This window comes from Trichomycterus rosablanca, chromosome 19, assembly GCF_030014385.1.
Source record: "Trichomycterus rosablanca isolate fTriRos1 chromosome 19, fTriRos1.hap1, whole genome shotgun sequence".
In the NCBI taxonomy this organism is placed as follows: domain Eukaryota; kingdom Metazoa; phylum Chordata; class Actinopteri; order Siluriformes; family Trichomycteridae; genus Trichomycterus; species Trichomycterus rosablanca.
Window position 1 is genome coordinate 15,428,925 of NC_086006.1, and position 22,631 is coordinate 15,451,555.

General features: G+C 40.7%; 1 protein-coding gene across 1 annotated transcript in view; it reads right to left on the bottom strand.

The window, feature by feature from the left end:
• Window positions 1-22,631, bottom strand: part of si:dkey-178k16.1 (band 4.1-like protein 1) — a 148,756-nt gene that overhangs the window by 80,579 nt on the left and 45,546 nt on the right. Inside the window, exons 2-3 of the mRNA XM_063014967.1 lie at window positions 12,252-12,337; window positions 8,761-8,925 (exon numbers count right to left, since the gene is read on the bottom strand). Of these exons, the coding sequence (XP_062871037.1) occupies window positions 8,761-8,925; window positions 12,252-12,320 (234 nt within the window). The 5' untranslated portion in view covers window positions 12,321-12,337. The remainder of the gene's footprint in view (window positions 1-8,760; window positions 8,926-12,251; window positions 12,338-22,631) is intronic.

Genomic DNA, 22,631 nt, shown 5'->3' on the forward strand with positions numbered 1-22,631 from the left:
GTAACTGTAATGTAAGTCGCTTTGAATAAAAGCGTCTGCTAAATGCTGAAAATGTAAATGTACAAACTAACAAAGAATTCGCTAAATTTGAGCAATCTGCTGTAACAAATTTTTTGCTATTTTATATCTACTTAATGTTACTATAGTCAAATTAATCTCACTGCAATATTTTGTCTATATGACTGGTGCCCCATTAAATAATAAGATGATAATCATCAATACAATCATTATCATCATCATCATTATTATAGTAATCATTTATCATGCTTAACCCTTTGATGCACAAGCTAAGCAAACCCCTTATAATGCACAACATGGGTCAAAAATGACCCATATTCATCCATTCAAGAATATTTTCATATGCACATTTGTCAGTTATTCATGTATTTGCTGTCTTAGCTAATAAAAGCTATCTATACTAGAATATGTAAACAGCTAGCAAGCAAATAGTATTGGACATATTCAAGATTCAAGAGCCTAATCTTTGGTTGTCTTTCAAAAGATCAGTAAATATGTTTTTGACTACAAACACTTACAAATGTCAGTAGTTCCTGTCAAATTCCATAGTAAATACATAAAGGTCATTTTTGACCCATGTTGTGCATTAGAAGGGTAGTGATACAAAAATGATTTTTATTGAAAAAGTAAAACTGAAATAAGGATTTGTGATGATCAAAAACAAGTTAATTGAGGAATTCATGGAAGCTCGAATGACGAAATTAATTTATTGCAAAGATGTAGAAAATAAAAACTCAGTTGGGTCACTTTTGACCCAGGTTGTGCATCAAAGGGTTAATTAATAGTAATACTTTACCCGGTATTCATTAGTGATGCCTTCATTTAGGGATACTATATTTATAATTTATAATAATAATTCATAATAATATAACAAAGTGCATTATTTGTTTTAAAAGGAAACCCTTTGGTGTAAATAACTACACACTATGTGTGCAATTTTGTCTAGCAGCTTTTAAGTCTGTATCTTACGTTTCTTTTTATTTTCAAGGTTTTTCACTTAGTTGGCTTTTTTCCTTTCTGTTTTTACCGTTCTCTGGTACTGGGGTAACAACTTAATTTCCCTAATGCATAGTTCACGCTACATGATTTTTGCCCTGATTTTCGCTCACTGACTGGTCGGCGCTATATTTGCCGGCTCGGGAGCAACTCGGCGTTCGCTCGGCAATCAAAACTCGGCTTTCAATCGCTATGTGTGAACTACTCAACAACTCGATCCGAGCGGCGACCCAAGCAAGATTTCTAGCTTGTCAAATATCTGGATCCGAGTTGCCCGACTGGCAATGAGTGCTATGTCGAACAGCCAATAAGAATGCAAGATACGGTGTGAGGGGAAACGCAGGGGAGGAGTTGTAAAAAGGTGGGACAGGGGCATAATATAGTTTATATCAGAATACATCGGCACACACACGTTTTACAGTATTTCTGACCTGATCATTCTCTACAAAACATAACACCAACGTTGCATTGCAAAAAATATTTATTAACCTCCAACTCACTATAGAACAATCCAAACCAAATCCACTCAGATTCATTTATTTTTTCTTCTTAATTTTACCGCACAAACGTTAATCACTCGCTACTTGTTGACGTGCATTTTTGGATGTTGTATCATTAAACCTTTCGTCACTTCTCGCGTGTGTTTTCATGACAAAACGTAGTTTGGGAGACCAGAGAAGCTCACCTGTGATTCAAGTTGGTGATAGATGGTGTAGTGTGAAACCCCCTATCGCCGATCAGTCGTGTAGTGTGAAAGCCACACCACCTTGAAAGACTCCCGATTACAAGAGATCGAGTCTTGTAGTGTGAACTGTACAGTGACCTGACGACTTGGAAAGTCGTGTAGTGTGAACTTGGCATAAGGGAATCAATAAAGTCTCATTTTATCTCTTATTTTATATTAATGCTGATTGCGAGGAGTATGTACAGGGTATTCTGACTATGAAGTGTATTCTGATCAGGGCCTGCGATAGGGGGGACTGCCCCCCCCCCCCCCCCCCCCCCCCCAAGCGCAACACAGGCAAAGTCTTTTTTTTTTTTTTTATTATCTCTGAACCAATCACAAAAACGTGTTTTACTGTTCAGTGCAAAGTTATTTCTTTGCTTATTTCTGATTGGCTCTTTGATATAAAACAGGCAGACTGCTTTGAGCAGCTCAGTAGAGCAGACAGGTTCTGTCAGTATGAACAGAAGAGGCGATTACATATCAGGGCAATTTAAAACACTTCTTCGAGTTTAAACTCACTTCCACATGGTAACGTTTGCTTGACGTGGTAATTCGTTGCTTAATATTATTTACTTTTAATATTTTTTAAATTATTTAATTAGCAGTTAGCTGCTAGTTAGTAGTAGCTAATCTGTCTGACTTAACTTTACTTGATACCTTTCTGTGTGTGTGTGTGTGTGTGTGTGTGTGTGTGTGTGTGTGTTTGTGTGTGTTTGTGTGTGAATTTTGCATTTAATAAACACACATTGTAGGAAAACCCATAATGCATCGTTTTCTGATTTCAAAAAATCAAACAAACTTGGCAGTGTCACATCTGAGGGCTCCTCCATGTCACGACACGCCCACCCATTATGTTTTACTGCTCCCCCAAGCAAAGCAGTCCAGAACTGGGGCTGATTCTGATTAGGATTTTTAAAATATGAATGACTTAATTTAGTTGCCTTGTGTCGGTGCGCTTGCTGAAAGATGCTACACCCTGTGCATTTCAAACCTCTCTCACCTCTTTCTGTTCAGTGTAAGTGTGATAGCATTGTTTTTTCCAGTGGTTGCACTTAGAGGGCTAATTTGCCACCTCTATAATTTGCCTTTCTTTTTAGGAGACAAATTTGGTACAAAACTATATTTGTATCTCCCACATTTGAGCTCTGACCTTTGTAAATGCTTGGTGTCTCTCCTTTGACTATCTAGTAGCTATAACACTGAAAAAGAAGAAATTTTGGATTGATGAATAATGCTGTCTCACATGCTGTTTTGCTGAAAGCTATCTTAATCCATCACACAGGGGAAAGCCTGAAGGGCATGACAGATTACCATAGCTCTAATCTACTAGCAGCATGTGGTGCTTGGAGGAAATCAAAAAGTGTATGGATCCCCACCTATAAATCTGTAACATTCCTTCTCAAAATGATCTCCTGTTGCTAGAGCAGGAAGCATGAGAAATCCATTATCTTCAACAGCTCCACAATGCAAAATGCATTAAAGTATGGGTCTGTGGTCAATATTCGAATCCATTTTCTATTAAATTTGTGTGCATAAATAGTGTGTTTGGTCGTCACAGCATTTAAAGTGAAACTGCATCCATAAGGTAGGTGTACCAGGAAACAGCCAGTAATTTTATAGATACAAAGTAGGGATACTAGTGGCACAGCTGTTTACCACAAAGCAATTTGGGTCCTGGGGGCCTGGATACATTCTCACAAATCACTGTCTGTTAAGTTTGGTATGTCCAGGTAGGCTTCTGAGTATTCCCAAAATCACAAAAGGTGGATTTGCTGCTCTAAATTACTCCTAGATGTGATTCTGTGATATACTGTAATAAATTGGTCTTCTGTTCAGTGTATTTCTGCATTATGTCCAGTGTTTACATGGTGCTGAACTTACTTCACCCTGACCAAGATGAAGACATTAGTGAAAATAAGTAAATATACACCGATCAGTCATAACATTATAACCACTCATTGTTTCTACACTCACTGTCCATTTTATCAGCTCCACTTACCATATAGAAGCACTTTGTAGTTCAACAATTACTGAATGTAGTCCATCTGTTTCTCTGCATGCTTTGTTAGCCCCCTTTCATGGTGTTCCTCAATGGTCAGGACTCTTTATTTAGGTGGTGGATCATTCTCAGCACTGCAGTGACACTGACATGGTGGTGGTGTGTTAGTGTGTGTTGTGCTGGTATGAGTGGATAAGACACAGCAGCGCTGAGGGAGTTTTTAAACACCACTGTCACTGCTGGACTGAGAATAGTTCACCAACCAAAAATATCCAGCCAACAGTGCCCCATGGGCAGCGTCCTGTGACCACTGATGAAGGTCTAGAAGATGACCAACTCAAACAGCAGCAATAGACTCCTAGAATTGTCTCCTACCTTAACTAGGTAGAAGTGTCTAATAGAGTGGACACGGTACTTAAAAACTGCAGCAGCGCTGCTGTGTCTGATCCACTCATACCAGCACAACACACACTAACACAACACCACCATGTTATTGTCACTGCAGTGCTGAGATCATCCACCACCCAAACAATACCTGCTCTGTATGGGTCCTGACCATTGAAGAACAGGGTGAAAGCAGGTCAAAAAAAAGTATGTAGAGAAACAGATGGACTACAGTCAGTAATTGTAGAACTACAAAGTGCTTCTATATGGTAAGTGGAGGTGATAAAATAGACAGTGAGTGTAGAAACAAGGAGGTGATTTTAATGTTATGGCTGATCAGTGTAAACACTAGTAAAATATTTACTTTATTATGCTGCCAAAAACATAAGAACGTGTGCCTACATTGATAAGCAAAACATTGACTACACAATATGCTGCCAAAACAACACTGACCCACTAAGGGATGGACATCCTGAGACCGGATCTGTACCCAAGACATTACCAGCAGGTCCTTATACTGTATGTTCCAAGGTATATCGTCTTACATTGTATCCGAGTGCTATCTCTGCCACAGGAAAATAATGCACACTGGTTATTCGTGTAATGGTCATCCATATGATGTTAAAGAAAAAAAAGATTAATCAGACCATTAAGCCATCCTCTATTGCTTTAGTGTTCAGTTCTGATGCCCGCATGCCCTTTGGAATGCCAAATGAAAATCATTTTAACAATGAACAGTAGCTAGCATGGGCACTGTGTTTGATGAACTATGTTTTATGACACATTCACCTCTTAACCAGTATTGAATTTTGCAATTTGAGCCACAATAGCCCTTCTGTTTATTCAGACCAGACACCACAGTCCTGTAGCATTAATGAGTCATGGCCACCCAACAACTTGTCAATGGTTTGTGGCTTGTACCACCTCAGACACTGTTAGTGGGTACTGACCATGACTGCCAGCACCCATAGCTTCAATACAGTCATCTAACCATAAGTTTTAAGATATCAAAGTCACATTAGTCTTTATACTGCCCATATTTGCTGCATTCAAGATGTGTACTACAAGTCAGTACAATCAGCCCAACATTAGATATTGTCTTGACAGTGTGATGCATAACTGTTATAAATAAGGCTCTACGTAATTCACGGCCATGAAAATCGCATCACGGACTGTGAAATCGTGTAATATGCAGTTTGCAGAGAAATTCAAAATGTAAGGTTTGTGTTTAGCGATTTAACATTTTTCATTCACACAGGGTATGAAATATGAGGTGCAATATGAGGCAGTCCTAGCTGAGTTAGTGTAACAGGCTTTTCTGTGGTATAGTGTACTGACAATGTTTGATGTGTGTTTACATATTGAGTGCATTTTGTCCCTTTGAGGATTCCATAATCAATAGAAAAGTGTGCTTCTCTACACACGTGATCATCTCCATGCCAATAATGTATTATGATCCCAATAGTTTGTCTGTGTACAGTTTATTTCTTTCTTGATAAACTCAGCCAACTCTAAAGACGCTCAATTACATTAGCAGTCAGTTAGTCAAACTGTATTTTCATTTTTCAACTATTAAGGCTGTGCTGTGTATTGTAGCTTTTTTTATTAATATTTTCTTTATGCATTTTTTTCCCCTTTTTCTCCGTTTTTAGCGCGTCCAATTGCCCGATTGCGTCATGCTTTCTCTCCACCAATGCTGATCCCTGCTCTGATTTGAGGAGAACAAAGCTAACCCACGCCCCTCCGACACGTGGCCAGCATGCCGTATGCATCTTATCACCCACACGTTGATGAGTGCAGTGCAGCCCAGCGTTGTGTACGGAGAGACACACCCTGAGAGCACTCTTTTCTCATCTCTGTGCAGGCGCCATCAATCAGCCAGGAGAGGTCGTACTTGCACCAGTCATGGGAGAGAGACCTTATCCGACTTAGTCCCGCCCATCTGAACAACAGGCCAATTGTTGTTCAAGTGGCCGCTCAGCCTTAGCCGGCAGGCAGAGCTGAGATTCGATACGATGTATTCGAGATCCCAGCTCTGGATCCAGCATGTGAAAAATCTGTGAAATCTGTGATTTTTAAAAACCCTATTTATATATATTTTTAGGGCCCTAGTTATAAAATGAGAATTGCCATGCACACTTTGGGGTGGTCTTAATGTTTTGTGTGATTAGTGTTTCTATTTCTGATGCATACAGCAGATTTCTCACACCAGATTAATTTGGGATTCTAGCATGGAATACAGTTCATTTTTGTCATGACTTCAAATGTGTGCTTTTATGTTGTACTGCTGTTGTTAAGATCCACAACACACTGCAAATTTTACAAATGCATTCTTTGTGACGTGAAGGTTGTGTAACAGTGCTCTAACTTTAGTTCTCTCTGTCTGTGGCAGCCATATGTTTTAGAGATGGAGAGCAAATGTAGTTAGAGGGCATGTCAAATGAGGTAAGGCAGTAATTAAAACGAATTAAGAGGACAGGAACACAATGAAGACAATTACCTCTGAGCTATGTCTTAGACAAGGTCTTTGTTTGTAGAAATAAATTATAGATTATAAATTCTTCCTATCAGTAACAGATTATCCAGAGGGAAAAAAACCCTTTCTTTTCATTCTTTTCACCATGGTTACCTAAAAGACAGCATTCCAGACAGCAAATATGGCATTTGTGGAGGCATGAGAAAATTGTGTTATTGCAATACCAAAAAAAAAAAATTTTTTTTAGCCTTATTTTATTCAGCCTATTTTTTTCACATTTTTCCCAATTTTCCTCCCAATCTAGTCGTATCCAATTACCCAACTGAATTATGCTTATTGGTGTTGATCTCCACCCTGGTTGAGGAGAGCCAAGACTGACACACGCCCCCTCCGACATGTGTGCAGTAGCCGACTGCATTATCCACCTGCCAAGGCAAGTTCATATGTGGATCAGCCTTGTGTACGGAGAGCCACACCCTGATCAATGCATTATCCCTCGTGTCTGTGCTGGCGCCATCAATCGGCAAGCCGTAATTGCATCAGTTATGAGGTCCCGTCTGGCACCCCCTAGAACAACAGCCCATCGTTGTTTGTGTAGGTGCCCAGCCTACCAACTAGTTCGAAATGTCAGCTCTGGTGTGCTAGCATGTTTTATCGCTGCGCCACCTGAGTGACATATTTGATATTGTAGTAGTGCTTTATTGGTTTATCTGTAGAACATACTGTACATTAATGTAAAAAAACTCAAACATTTACAACAATTTTCTAACAAAAGAAGTATGGAAAAACTATTCATACCCATTGTATTTGTGTCAAGTAACAGGGTCAGCTTTTTAATCACTTTACATAGATAAATAATCCATCTCTTTGTAAGGTCTATCTATATGGCAAATCCTAGATAAAAACACATAAACCACATTATCTACAGAATGATAAAAGACCATTTTAAATGTGCTGGGCTTTAAGGTCAGTTGAGTCCAATATAAAGAAGTAGATAAAATGTAAAATTGCAGACACGTTGCTTAGGTCAAATACACAAATCAGCCATAACATTTAAACCACCTCCTTGTTTCTACACTCACTGTCCATTTTATCAGCTCCACTTACCATATAGAAGCACTTTGAAGTTCTACAATTACTGACTGTAGTCCATCTATTTCTCTACATATCTCTTTAGCCTGCTTTCACCCTGTTCTTCAATGGTCAGGACCCCCATACGACCACCACAGAGCAGGTATTATTTAGGTGGGGGATCATTCTCAGCACTGCAGTGACACTGACATGGTGGTGGTGTGTTAGTGTGTGTTGTGCTGTTATGAGTGGATCAGACACAGCAGCGCTGCTGGAGTTTTTAAATACCGTGTCCACTCACTGCCCACTCTATTAGACGCTCCTACCTAGTTGGTCTACCTTGTAGATGTAAAGTCAGAGACGGTCGCTCATCTATTGCTGATGTTTGAGTTGGTCATCTTCTAGACCTTCATTAGTGGTCACAGGATGCTGCCGGCTGGATATTTTTGGTTGGTGGATTATTCTCAGTCCAGCGATGACAGTGAGGTGTGTAAAAATTCCATCAGCGCTGCCTGTGTTTTATCCACTCATACCAGCACAACACACACTAACACACCACCACCATGTCAGTGACACTGCAGTGCTGAGAATGACCCACCACCCAAATAGTACCTGCTCTGTAGTGTTCCTGGGAGAGTCCTGACCATTGAAGAACAGCATGAAATGGGGCTAACAATGCATGCACAGAAATAGATGGACTACAGTCAGTAATTGTAGAACTACAAAGTGCTTCTATATGGTAAGTGGAGCTGATAAAATGGACAATGTGTGTAGAAACAAAGAGGTGGTTTTAATGTTATGACTGATTGGTGTAAGTTTATGCACTTAAAGGGTTTAAAGAAAGAAATAAGAATAAAATAAATTAGCCACATTTTTGATGATTGTTCAAATGAGACTAAAGCTGAACTTTTTATCTTAAATTAATAAAAGCACTTCAGACAGTTATGCTGTTGCACTGTGGCACTATTCATCTTCATTTTTTATGACAGCTGCTATTAATTTTGCATGAACATGTGTCTGAATACCCTTACTAGAGCACACACTCTTCAGTCTTGTGCACATTAACCACATAGTATCAAACGGTCATACCTCCACACCAGTTTCAAAGTTGGTTCCGTCTAGCAGCGTGACTTTTACAGGCACTGTCTTTGGTTTTTTGGAGGACTTCTGCGGGGATCTGGAAACCCTACTGGGTGTTTTCTCTGATGAGTCGTCAGTGTCGTGGTGCTCGTCTGACATCTTCGAGTCATGATCCTAAAAATACAATGCATTTCAGAATATGAATAATTAACCCCCTTGTTAAAGCACATAGAGATGAAGTGGTTAATAATTGTTGTTCTTGCCGCTCAGGTGGCGCAGTGGTAAAAAACAAAACACACACTAGAACACCAGAGCTGGGATCTCGAATACATCGTATCGAGTCTCAGCTCTGCCTGCCAGCTGGGCTGAGCAGCCACATGGGCCACATAGGATATTAAGGTGGATAGGGACTCTCTCATAACTGATGCAACTATGACCTCTGCTTGCTGATGGCGCCTGCACAGAGATGAGGAAAGAGTGCGTTGATCAGGGTGTGTCTCTCCATACACAGTGCTGATCCGCATATGCACTCGTCAAGTGTAGGTGACAAAATGCATACAGCTGCTGCCCACGTGTCGGAGGGGGTGTGGGTTAGCTTCGTTCTTCTCAATCAGAGCGGGGATCGGCATTGGTGGAGAGGAAGCATGACGCAATTGGGCAAGTGGACGCGCTTAAGTCAGGAGAAAAAGGGAGAGGGTGCATAAACCTGAAAAATTATAAATAAAATAATAATTGTTGTTCTTAAGTTAAACATGCATTAGGATTAGAAAGTAGAGGGAACGGGGTTAGTTGTAGCAGTTACAGGTAGTATTACAGAAAATGCTGTTTAAAACTGTTACAATATTTAAAATGTAAAATAAAATGGTTACCTAAAAGTAAAAAAATTGATATTGTATACAATCTAAGCAATTCAGGGTTAAGGGCCTTGCTTAAGGGCCCAACAGTGGCAACCTGGCAGTGGTGGGGTTTGAACGAGCAACCTTTTGCTTACTAGTCCAGTACCTTAACTGCTAGGCTACTATTTGGAAAAATACAAATCCAGTTTCCAGAAATGGAATAAGGCCCAGGCAAGGTCCAGGTGGTGCAGCCTGATATTCCGCTAGCACACCAGTGCCGAGATTCTGAACACCTCGGTTCAAGGTGCCATCTAGAGGGCACAATTGGCCACCATGTCTGCTGGGTGGGATGACCAGACTAAGTGGGTGGGGTCTTTAAACGCTGTGTAAGTACCCTGGTTAGCAGATAGAGGCGCCTGTGCAGAAAGCATGAGCGAAAAAAAGGGGTCCACTTGGACCACGCACGTCTCCAAGGGGGGGGGGGGCGCACGGTGGCTAAGTGGGTATCACTGTCACCTTACAGCAAGAAGGTCCTGGGTTCGATCCCCAGGTGGGCCGGTTCTGGTCCTTTCTGTGTGGCGTTTGCATGTTCACCCCGTGTCTGTGTGGGTTTACTCCGGGTGCTCCGGTTTCCTCCCACAGTCCAAAGACATGCAAGTGAGGTGAATTGAAGATACTGAATTGTCCATGGCTCATGACTGTGTTCGATATAACCTTGTGAACTGATGAACCTTGTGTAATGAGTAACTACCTTTCCTGTCATGAATGTAAACAAAGGTGTAAAACATGACGTTAAAATCCTAATAAACAAACAAACAAACGTGTCCGAGGAGGCGTGAGCAGCAATACACCCTCCTCAAACGCAATCTGGGATCCCCCAGCAGTGGAAGATAAATTGACTACTCTAAATCGTGAGATAAAGGGGAGATTAACTTTTGTATTTTATAAATATAAGCACATTTTTAGAATCTGATGCCTGCAACATACTCAAAAAAAGTAGGCACCCCTGAGGCATGTTTACCCCTGTGTTTCATCACCTTTCTTATTAATGAGATATTAATGAGAATGGCTTGGGAACTCCTTTGCATGCTGCACCATAAATATTCAACAGCAGACCAGTCAAGCACATGCATGCTGTGTCTACGGGTACAGTGCATTCAGAATGAGGCCTGTCATCATCATTGACTTCACAGAAAAATACATCACCTTGATGGAAGCATGTGGCTCTGTAAAATCCCAAGATACACCTCAATGGTGCCTTCACACATATGCCAAGTCACAAATGCCATGTGCAGGGATGCACATCCAAACCGTGACAGATGTTGGCTTTTGCACCTTTTACTAATTAACAGTCTGGATGAATCGTTTCATCTTTGCCAAAGAGACATCAACATCTGTTTGTTTTTTTTCCAAAACACAAGCTGAATAGTGGACTCATCTGACCACAGAACACAGATGAGACATGCCCAGAGAAACTTGAGGCCTAGTTGCATACAATTCATATATGACTTTCTCTTTAAAGTTGCATTTCTTGATGCAGAGTTGGACTGTTTTTAGTAACAATGATTTTCTGAAGTACTCTTGAATCAATGTGGCTATATTTATCACAGTGGCATGACGGTTTCTTATGTAATTTCGTCTGAGAGCTCAAAGGTGGTTTCCGGCTCTGTCCTAGACAGACTGAGATCCAGATTTCCTGAATCTTTTCGCAATATTATAAGCAGTAGATGGTAAAATATTAAATTATTTGCAATATTTAAGACATGTTCCTTTTGAACTGATTGGCAATTCTCTCTTGGTAATGGTTGACACAAAATGTTAAGCCTGATCCTTCGGGGGCACACATTTTTGGGGTAGTGCTGATGTTTTGACTAATCAGTGTGTAATTAAATATTTATCATACAGACAGTAAAGTATGGATGTGGAACCATCATTCTATCTGTTTCTCTGCATGCTTTGTTAGCCCCTTTTCATGCTGTTCTTAAATGGTCAGGACTCTCCTAGGACAACTACAGAGCAGGTATTATTTGGGTGGTGGGTCATTCTCAGCACTGCCGTGACACTGACGTGGTGGTGTGTTAGTGTGTGTTGTGCTGGTATAAGTGGATAAGACACAGCAGTGCTGATGGAGTTTTTAAACACCTCAATGTCACTGCTGAAATGAGAATAGTCCACCAACCAAAAATATCCAGCCAACAGCGCACCGTGGGCAGCGGTCTGTGACCAGTGATGAAGGTCTAGAAGATGACCAACTCAAACAGCAGCAGTGGATGAGCGATCGTCTCTGACTTTACATCTAAAAGGTGGACCAACTAGGTAGGAGTGTCTAATAGAGTGTACAGTGAGTGGACACAGTATTTAAAAACTCCAGCAGCACTGCTGTGTCTGATCCACTCATACCAGCACAACACACACTAACACACCACCATCATGGGGTGACCATTTAAGAACATTGAAGGGTGAAAGCAGGCTAAAAAAGTATGTAGAGAAACATATTGACTACAGTCAGTAATTGTAGAACTACAAAGTGCTTCTATATGGTAAGTGGAGCTGATACAATGGACAGTCAGTGTACAAACAAGAAGGTGGTTTTAATGTTATGTTATCAGTGTATATCAAATAACAAAAAAGACCAGCACTGCATTCTGGTTTAAAATGTCCTACCGGATCTCTCGCTCTTCTGTCTCCTTCCATGTCATTCTTCACATCATAGTTGGAGCCTTTTTCTGACATTCTGAGCACTTCCAGTCCTGCACACAAATAATTGTGTCACATTAAGTTGGTAGCATTGCCAATCTTCTTTTATCCTCTCAACAGAATCAATACCGGTGCTTTTACAACAAGAATGTCATTAACATCACTGTAAACAACAAGTATGGTCAATTTTACTGTGCTGCACCCTATGAGACTTTTTAATGGTTTGGCAACTAAGGACACTAATTGCTGCATCTGTTGATGCATGCTCAATAATCCAGGTACACAAATCCACAAAGTTGAATCAGTTCATCTGGACACAAGTTTGTTGTAGAGATACGTTTCCAGACTGAAGAAGTCATTCGGATTGAGTGACGAAACGTATCTCTACAACAAACTTGTACATGAACTGATTCAACTTTGTGGACTAATTGCTGCAGTTTTGCAAGTGGAATTTTCGTCCATTTTCACTTGATACAAGACTTTTGACATTTTCAACAGGAGACTGATCTGGACTGCAGGCAGGCCAGTCAAGCACACACACTCTGTGTCTGAGGCCCTGCTGTTGTAGGGCGTGCACAATGATGCCGGGCATCGTCTTGCTGAAGTAACCATGGACTTCCAGAGGCAGCATGTGTCTCTCTGATATTCCAATATACATTTTCATGTGTCACATATGCCATGACTAGACTTTTTACACAACTTTTAGCTCTGAAATGAGACTAAGATCTGTTGTAAATATAATATTTTATCTTTACATCTAACATGTAATTATTGGTATATGTTACAATACACAACTTTATACAGAAGCCATAGTGTGGTTTGGGAAAAGAAAATAACAATAATACAGTACAATAATACAATAATAATTACTGTAGAGATTTTGTAGAATAAAAGAAAGCTGTTAATAAACGTAATCTATAAAGATAAGTTTAACACAAGAGGTTTACATTTAAAAAGTCTTTCCTGTTCCATGAGACATGGTTTCATGAGTATGGTGGTGGGGATCCAGACAGAAATGTAAAATGACATCTTATATCAGTAACTGATTTTCCACGTTACCTGTAAGGTGATATATTATTATAACATACATGTATCCTCTGGATATACACTGATCAGCCATAACATTAAAACCACCTCCTTGTTTCTACACTCACTGTCCATTTTATCAGCTCCACTTACCATATAGAAGCACTTTGTAGTTCTACAATTACTGACTTTAGTCCATCTGTTTCTCTACATTTTTAGCCTGCTTTTACCCTGTTCTTCAATGGTCAGGACCCCCACAGAGAAGGTATTATTTAGGTGGTGGATCATTCTCAACACTGCAGTGACAATGACATGGTGGTGGTGTGTTAGTGTGTGTTGTGCTGGTATGAGTGGATCAGACACAGCAGCGCTGCTGGATTTTTTAAATACCGTGTCCACTCAATGTCCACTCTATTAGACACTCCTACCTATTTGGTCCACCTTGTAGATGTAAAGTCAGAGACGATCGCTCATCTATTGCTGCTGTTTGAGTTGGTCATCTTCTAGACCTTTATCAGTGGTCACAGGAGGCTGCCCACAGGGCCCTGCTGGCTGGATATTTTTGTTGGTGGACTATTCACAGTCCAGCAGTGACAGTGAGGTGTTTAAAAACTCCAGCAGCATTGCTGTGTCTGATCCACTCATACCAGCACAACACACACTAATGATGTGGTGAATTATCCACCACCCAAATAATATCTACTCTGTAGTGGTCCTGGGAGAGGCCTGTCCATTAAAGAACAGCATTAAAGGGGGCTAACAAAGCATGCAGAGAAACAGATGGACTACAGTCAGTAATTGTAGAACTACAAAGTGCTTCTATATGGTAAGTGGAGCTGATAAAATGGACAGTGAGTGTAAAAACAAGGAGGTGGGTTTAATGTTATGGCTGATCAGTGTATGTGCATGTATTACATTTGCATATGGGAAAGTCCTGACCTGAATCCCAATAAAGACCTATTAGATAAGTCATACAGACTTACAGCAAGCAGTTAAGTTAGGGTGGAGTAATTTACACTAGTCCAATAAGCTAATCAAGGTGTCAGGAATGACAAAAAAAGTTTGTGCAAACCTAGTGTAATATGGCAGCTAAATGCAATAAGTGGACGTTTGTTTATTTCAACAACAGTAGACAGGCTGTGTGTGCAAAAGTATAATTTCCCAAACCTCAAGTGTGCACCACCATTCTGAGACAAAACATCAAAGTTTATTTAAGGATGATGTTGACAAAACAGAATCAATGAAACAAGCAGTGTCAAGGGACAGGAGAGAGACAAGTGTTCCTCAAAATTTAAGACATGGTAAAAGTTATGTTATGCTTTCAAGTTACATGATAGCTCAGTGTGTTGCTAAACATGGAATGGTCATCACTGATGGAGAATACACTGCATTGCCAAAAGTATTTGGACACCTGGGCTGCAAAAACACATGCTGGAACCAGAGCTGGGATCTCGAATACATCGTATCGAATCTCAGCTCTGCCTGCCAGCTAAGGCTGAGCGGCCACATGAACAACGATTGGCCTGTTGTTCAGATATTGGCGGGACTAAGCCGGATGGGGTCTCTCTCCCATTACTGGTGCAATTACGACTGTGCTGGCTGATTGATGGCGCCTGCACAGAGATGAGAAAAGAGTGCTCTCAGGGTGTGTCTCTCCATACACAACGCTGAGCTGCACTGCACTGTTAAAGTGTAGGTGATAAGATGTATATGGCATGCTGCCCACGTGTCAGAGGGGGCGTGGGTTAGCTTCATTCTCCTCAATCAGAGCAGGGATCAGCATTGGTGGAGAGGAAGCATGATGCAATTGGGCAATTGGACGCGCTAGAAGGGAGAAAAAGGGGAGAAAATACATTAAAAAATATATATATATACAGTGGTATGTAAAAGTTTGGGCACCCCTTATATTTTTCATGATTTTCCTTTATAAATCATTGGTTGTTCGGATCAGCAATTTCAGTTAAATATATCATATAGCAGACGAACACAGTGATATTTGAGAAGTGAAATGAAGTTTATAGGATTTACAGAAAGTGTGCAATAATTATTTAAACAAAATTAGGCAGGTGCATAATTTTGGGCACCCCAACAGAAAAATTACATCAATATTTAGTAGATCCTCCTTTTGCAGAAATAACAGCCTCTAAACGCTTCCTATAGCTTCCAATGAGAGTCTGGATTCTGGATTCTGGATTCTGGATTCTGGTTTGGACCATTCTTCTTTACAACACATCTCCAGTTCAGTCAGGTTTGATGGTTTCCGAGCATGGACAGCCCGCTTTAAATCACACCACAGATTTTCAATAATATTCAGGTCTGGAGACTGAGATGGCCATTCCAGAACGTTGTACTTGTTCCTCTGCATGAATGCCTTAGTAGATTTTGAGCAGTGTTTAGGGTCGTTGTCTTGTTGAAGTATCCAGCCCCGGCCCAACTTCAACTTTGTCACTGATTCTTGAACATTGGTCTCATTGACTGGAATCCATGCGACCCTCAACTTTAACAAGATTCCCAGTACCTGCACTGGCCACACAGCCCCACAGCATGATGGAACCACCACCAAATTTTACTGTGGGTAGCAAGTGTTTGTCTTGGAATGCTCTGTTCTTTTTCCGCCATGCATACCACCCCTTGTTATGTCCAAATAACTCAATTTTAGTTTCATCAGTCCACAGCACCTTATTCCAAAATGAAGCTGGCTTGTCCAAATGTGCTTTAGCATAACTCAAGCGACTCTGTTTGTGGCGTGTGCGCAGAAAAGGCTTCTTCTGCATTACTCTCCCATACAGCCTAACCTTGTGCAAAGTGCGCTGAATAGTTGAACGATGCACAGTGACACCATCTCCAGCAAGATGATGTTGTAGGTCTTTGGAGCTGGTCTGTGGGTTGACTATGACTGTTTTCACCATTCTTCGCCTCTGCCTATCTGAGATTTTTCTTGGCCTGCCACTTCGGGCCTTAACTAGAACTGTGCCTGTGGTTTTCCATTTCCTCACTATGTTCCTCACAGTGGAAACTGACAGCTGAAATCTCTGAGATAGCTTTTTGTATCCTTCCCCTAAACCATGATGTTGAACAATCTTTGTTTTCAGGTCATTTGAGAGTTGTTTTGAGGCTCCCATGTTGCCACTCTTCCGAGAAGATGCAAAGAGGAGAAACACTTGCAAATGGCCACCTTAACACTTTCTCATAATTGGATTCACCTGTGTATGTAGGTCAAGGGTCAATGAGCTTACAAAACAAATTATGTGTTCCAATAATTAAATATTAAATCCAATAATCCAATAATATCCAATAATAAAGGTATTCAAATCAATAAAACGACAAGGGTGCCCAAAATTATGCACCTGCCTAATTTTGTTTAAATAATTATTGCACACTTTCTGTAAATCCTATAAACTTCATTTCACTTCTCAAATATCACTGTGTTCGTCTGCTATATGATATATTTAACTGAAATTGCTGATCCGAACAACCAATGATTTATAAAGGAAAATCATGAAAAATATAAGGGGTGCCCAAACTTTTACATACCACTGTATATAAAAAAAAAGGATTTGGACACCTGACTATAAACTTTTTGACATCCAGTTTCAAAACAGTATTTAAATAGAGTGACCTATACAGTGGGTACGGAAAGTATTCAGACCCCTTTAAATTTTTCACTCTTTGTTTCATTGCAGCCAATTGGTAAGATCAAAAAAGTTCTTTTTTTTGCTCATTAATGTACACTCTGCACCCCATCTTGACAGAAAAAAAACAGAAATGTAGATGTTTTTGCTATTTTATTAAACAAGAAAAACTGATATCACATGGTCATAAGTATTCAGACCCTTTGCTGTGACACTCATATTTAACTTACATGCTGTCCATTTTCTTTCTGATCCTCCTTGAGATGGTTCTACTCCTTCATTGGAGTCCAGCTGTGTTTAATTAAACTGATTGGACTTGATTAGGAAAGGCACACACCTGTCTATATAAGACCACACAGCTCACAGTGCATGTCAGAGCACATGAGAATCATGAGGTCTAAGGAACTGCCCAAGGAGCTCAGAGACAGAATTGTGGCAAGGCACAGATCTGGCCAAGGTTACAAAAGAATTTCTGCAGCACTCAAGGTTCCTAAGAGCACAGTGGCCTCCATAATCCTTAAATGGAAGAAGTTTGGGACGACCACAACTCTTCCTCGACCTGGCCGTCCAGCCAAACTAAGCAATCGTGGGAGAAGAGCCTTGGTGAGAGAGGTAAAGAAGAACCCCAAGATCACTGTGGCTGAGCTCCAGAGATGCAGTAGGGAGATGGGAGAAAGTTCCACAAAGTCAACTATCACTGCAGCCCTCCACCAGTCGGGGCTTTAAGGCAGAGTGTGCCGACGGAAGCCTTTCCTCAGTGCAAGACATATGAAAGCCCGCATACAGTTTGCAAAAAAACACATGAAGGACTCCCAGACTATGAGAAAGAAGATTATATGGTCTGATGAGACGAAGATTGAACTTTCTGGTGTTAATTCTAAGCGGTATGTGTGGAGAAAACCAGGCACTGCTCATCACCTGCCAAATACAATCCCAACAGTGAAACATGGTGGTGGCAGCATCATGCTATGGGGGTGTTTTTCAGCTGCAGGGACAGGACGACTGGTTGCAATTGAAGGAAAGATGAATGCGGCCAAGTACAGAGATATCCTGGAGGAAAACCTCTTCCAGAGTGCTCTGGACCTCAGACTGGGCCGAAGGTTCACCTTCCAACAAGACTATGACCCTAAGCACACAGCTAAAATAACAAAGCAGTGGCTTCAGAACAACTCTGTGACCATTCTTGACTGGCCCAGCCAGAGCCCTGACCTAAACCCAATTGAGCATCTCTGGAGAGACTTGAAAATGGCTGTCCACCAACGTTCACCATCCAACCTGAGGGAACTGGAGAGGATCTGCAAGGAAGAATGGCAGAGGATCCCCAAATCCAGGTGTGAAAAACATCATTCCCAAGAAGACTCATGGCTGTACTAGCTCAAAAGGGTGCCTCTACTCAATACTGAGCAAAGGGTCTGAATACTTATGACCATGTGATATTTCAGTTTTTCTTGTTTAATAAATTAGCAAAAACATCTACATTTCTGTTTTTTTTCTGTCAAGATGGGGTGCAGAGTGTACATTAATGAGCAAAAAAAAGAACTTTTTTGATCTTACCAATTGGCTGCAATGAAACAAAGAGTGAAAAATTTAAAGGGGTCTGAATACTTTCCGTACCCACTGTATGTGATCCTTTCTGCTATAACAACAGCCACTCTTCTGAGAAGGATTCCCAAACAAACTTTGACTTATGTCTGAAGGAAATTATGCCCACTCAAAAGAGCATTTGTATGGCTGGGCACTGATGCTGGTCAAAAAAGCCCACACTTTCGTGGCTTGAGATCTACTATTTCAGTGGACAGGTCATCACGATCTTTTGGTTTCTTTGTTTTTGGTTTTGCACTCATCTTCACAAACAGTGTAGGTTACAAAAGGAAAAATGCAAAAATTACGCAAACTGGCTACCAATAAATTAAAACTTTCTAGATTAGCAGTGCCTTAGGCGGGCTGAGGAGTAGCAAGCGTAACACACCGCAAATTAAAGAAACAGTGGCCGCATTTCATGTCAATCATGTTAACCTGTTTGAATGAGGCACAATCTACCAGTGTACATTGTGCAATCTGGTAGACCGCGATCGACGTATTGGGCACCCCTGTTCTAGTTCATTTCAAAGCTATTTAGTCAGGCTTTCTTTAAACCAAGCTTTTGTCTTTATAGACTTTGATTTGGGCACATAGGCACAGTAATGCTGGAACAGGAAATGACCTTCCCTAAACTGTAGCTGCAAAGTTGGAACTGCAGTTTTCTGCAGAATCCTCCCTAGAAATCCACCCTTCTCCAAGACAGCCAAACACTCTGAACCGTTGTTTGCCACATATGCACACTTGCCAGCGTTTCCAACTCCTCTAGTGGGAAGTCTGGTTCCAGAGCCCACACTGCGTAGAGGTGAGCCCAACTATATCTCGCTGCTCTCTCAACCTTCTGCATCTTCCCAGCTCCATCCCACTGTGAGGTGACACTGTACTATGTGCCAAGGACCAGTTTCCGCTGCCAAGGTCAATGTCACCAAGGGTCTCATTGCTCCCTCTTTGTCCCTAATGAATATTGCACGGCACACATCACAGCTGAAGCTGAAGCAAAGAGTCGTATTGAGTTCCCTGTAGTTTTATCCTTTTAGTTATACAGACTAGCAATAGGTTTATTATGTAGGATATTATGTGTGTGAGGGGTGGGTCCTGGGTTAGATTCCCAGCAATCTGGGTTCTTTCTGTGTGGAGTTTGCATGTTCTTCCTGTGTCCACATGGGTTTCCACGGGTGCTTAGGTTTTCTTTCACAGTCCAAAGACATAAAGTCAGGTTAATTGGATTGTGAGTGTGTGTGTTTGCCATGTGATGGACTGGCGACCTGTCCAGGGTGTTTCCTACCTTTCGCTCAGAGAATTTCACCCACCGGGACCCTGACCAGGATAAAGCGGTGGTTAAACAGACAGTGAATGAATGAATGTATTAGGTAGGGTTGAATAATTGTGACATGGCTGTATTAAAATACTACATGTTCTATTTTTGTTTATTTGCTGTCATATTCAACTTATAAGTACGGTGGTTTGGTTGGTTGCAAGGGTTCGATTCCCAGATGGAGCAGTCCAGGTCCTTTCTAAATGGACTTTGTATGTTCTCCCCGTGTCTGGTTTCCACAGTCCAAAGACATGCAGGTTATGCCAAGTTCACACTACACGACTTTTCAAGTCATTCGTTTACTGTACAGTTCACACTACACAACTGGATCTCTTGTAATCAGGAGTCTTTCAAGTCGGTGTGGCTTTCACACTACACGACTGATCGGCGATAGGTGGTTTCACACTACACAATCTATCACCAACTGGAATCGCAGACGAGCTTCTCTGGTCTCCCAAACTACGTTGTGTCATGAAAACAAACGTGAGAAGTGACGCGTGGTTTAATGATACCACGTCTAAAAATGCACGTCAACAAGTAGCGAGCGATCAAAGTTTGTGCGCTGATGTGCAGCGGAAAAACAAGTAGGAAAATAGGAATGTTACATAGCATGGATTGTTCTATAGTGAGTTGGAGGCTAATAAATATTTTTTGCAATGCAACGTTGGTGTTATGTTTTGTAGAGAACGATAAGGTCAGAAATAGTGTGTGCCGATGTATTCTCATATAAACTATATTATGCCAAGTCAAGTCAAGTCAACTTTATTTATATAGCGCTTTTTACAATAGACATTGTCTCAAAGCAACTTTACAAAATCCAGGACCAACAGATACAAAAACCCCTGTTGAGCAAGCCGAGGCGACTGTGGCAAGGAAAAACTCCCTGAAAATTACAGGAAGAAACCTTGAGAGGAACCAGACTCAGCAGGGCCCATCCTTCATGGGTGGCCTGGAGGATACTTTAAATAAATACACGATTTACACAAATCATACAAACACAGAATTAAATGATCTAAAAGTCATAACTGGTAATAAATAGATAAATAAACAATTAAATAATAATAGAGTTGTTATCCGCTCTAGTCTTCAATAAAGTCTGTAGTGATTTCTTGTCGTTGCAATTACTCCAGACCCGTCACATCTGACAGGAGAAGCATCGTTGTCCCGGCAGTCTCGACTTCAATCCTTAACCTCGGCGGGTAAACAGGTTTCCATCAGAATGCCCTCGGGGTAAAACAACAGAGAATGTAGTTAATAATGCACAATGCTAGTTGACAAACAGTTTTACAGAGAGTTTTAGACTCCGGCAGCCCTAATTATTACAGCATAACTAAAAGGGAGAGCGAGCAGGTAACTAGGTCATGAAGGCTTTCACAGGACATCAGCGCCCATCTCCCCACCGTCACCAAACCTGAGTGATCGGACAAGAGAGGCAGAACGACAGCAACACAACATCCCTGATCACCACAAGTTTCTATGACCAAGAACCCCCAAGCTCTGCGCCTTTGTCTATATTAATCAAAAGCCTGAGAAAATAAATATGTTTTCAGTCTAGACTTAAACATTGAGACTGTGTCCGAATCCCGAATAGAGGCAGGAAGATTATTCCAGAGTTGTGGAGCTTTGTAAGAAAACGCTCTTCCACCAGCCGTGGTCTTTTTAATTTTAGGAACTATAAGTAACCCTGCATCTTGTGAACGAAGTGGACGCGCTGGGCTGTAGTGATTAATAAGTTCACTCAGATACTGTGGAGCCAGACCATGTAGCGCTTTATAAGTTAGTAAAAGTATTTTGTAATCAATGCGAAATTTAACTGGCAGCCAGTGTAGAGATGATAGAACAGGAGTAATATGGTCAAATTTTTTAGTTCTAGTTAGCACTCGAGCTGCTGCATTTTGAACTAACTGGAGTTTGTTTAAGGATCTACCAGAGCATCCAGTTAGAAGAGCATTACAATAATCTAACCGAGAAGTTATAAACGCATGGATCAGTTTTTCGGCGTCATTAACAGATAGTATATTTCTTATTTTAGAAATGTTACGCAAATGATAGAAAGCAACTCTAGTAATATTATTAACGTGTGTATCAAATGAGAGATCTGAATCTATTGTGACACCTAAGTTTTTTACATCTGGGCTGGGAGTAACAGAGAACGTGTTTAAGTTTAGCACCAGGTTAGACAACTTGTCTCTTGCAGCTTTAGAGCCAACAAGTAAAACCTCTGTTTTATCTGAATTAAGTAAAAGAAAATTACACGACATCCAGTTTTTTATGTCGTTTACACAATCTTTTATCTTACTGATTGTGTCAGTATCATTTGGTTTGGCTGATATATACAGCTGTGTGTCATCTGCATAGCAGTGAAAGTTCATGCCATGTTTATGAATAATTTCACCTAGTGGAAGCATATAGAGTGTAAATAATAGCGGTCCCAGTACCGACCCCTGTGGAACACCATACTTTACTTTTGTAGTTTCCGAGCATTTATTATTTACATAAACGAATTGAGAGCGGTCAGTCAGATATGATTTAAACCAAGAGAGTGCGAGTCCTTTAACACCTACTGTATTTTCTAGCCTCTCCAGTAAAATGTTATGATCGACCGTATCAAACGCTGCGCTAAGATCTAATAGAACAAGAAAAGAGACACATCCATTATCAGAAGACATTAACAACTCGTTAACTACTCTAATTAATGCGTTTCGGTACTATGATTGGGTCTAAATCCTGATTGAAATTTTTCATGAATACAATTTTCATTCAAATAAGAACATAAACGACTTTTTCTAATATCTT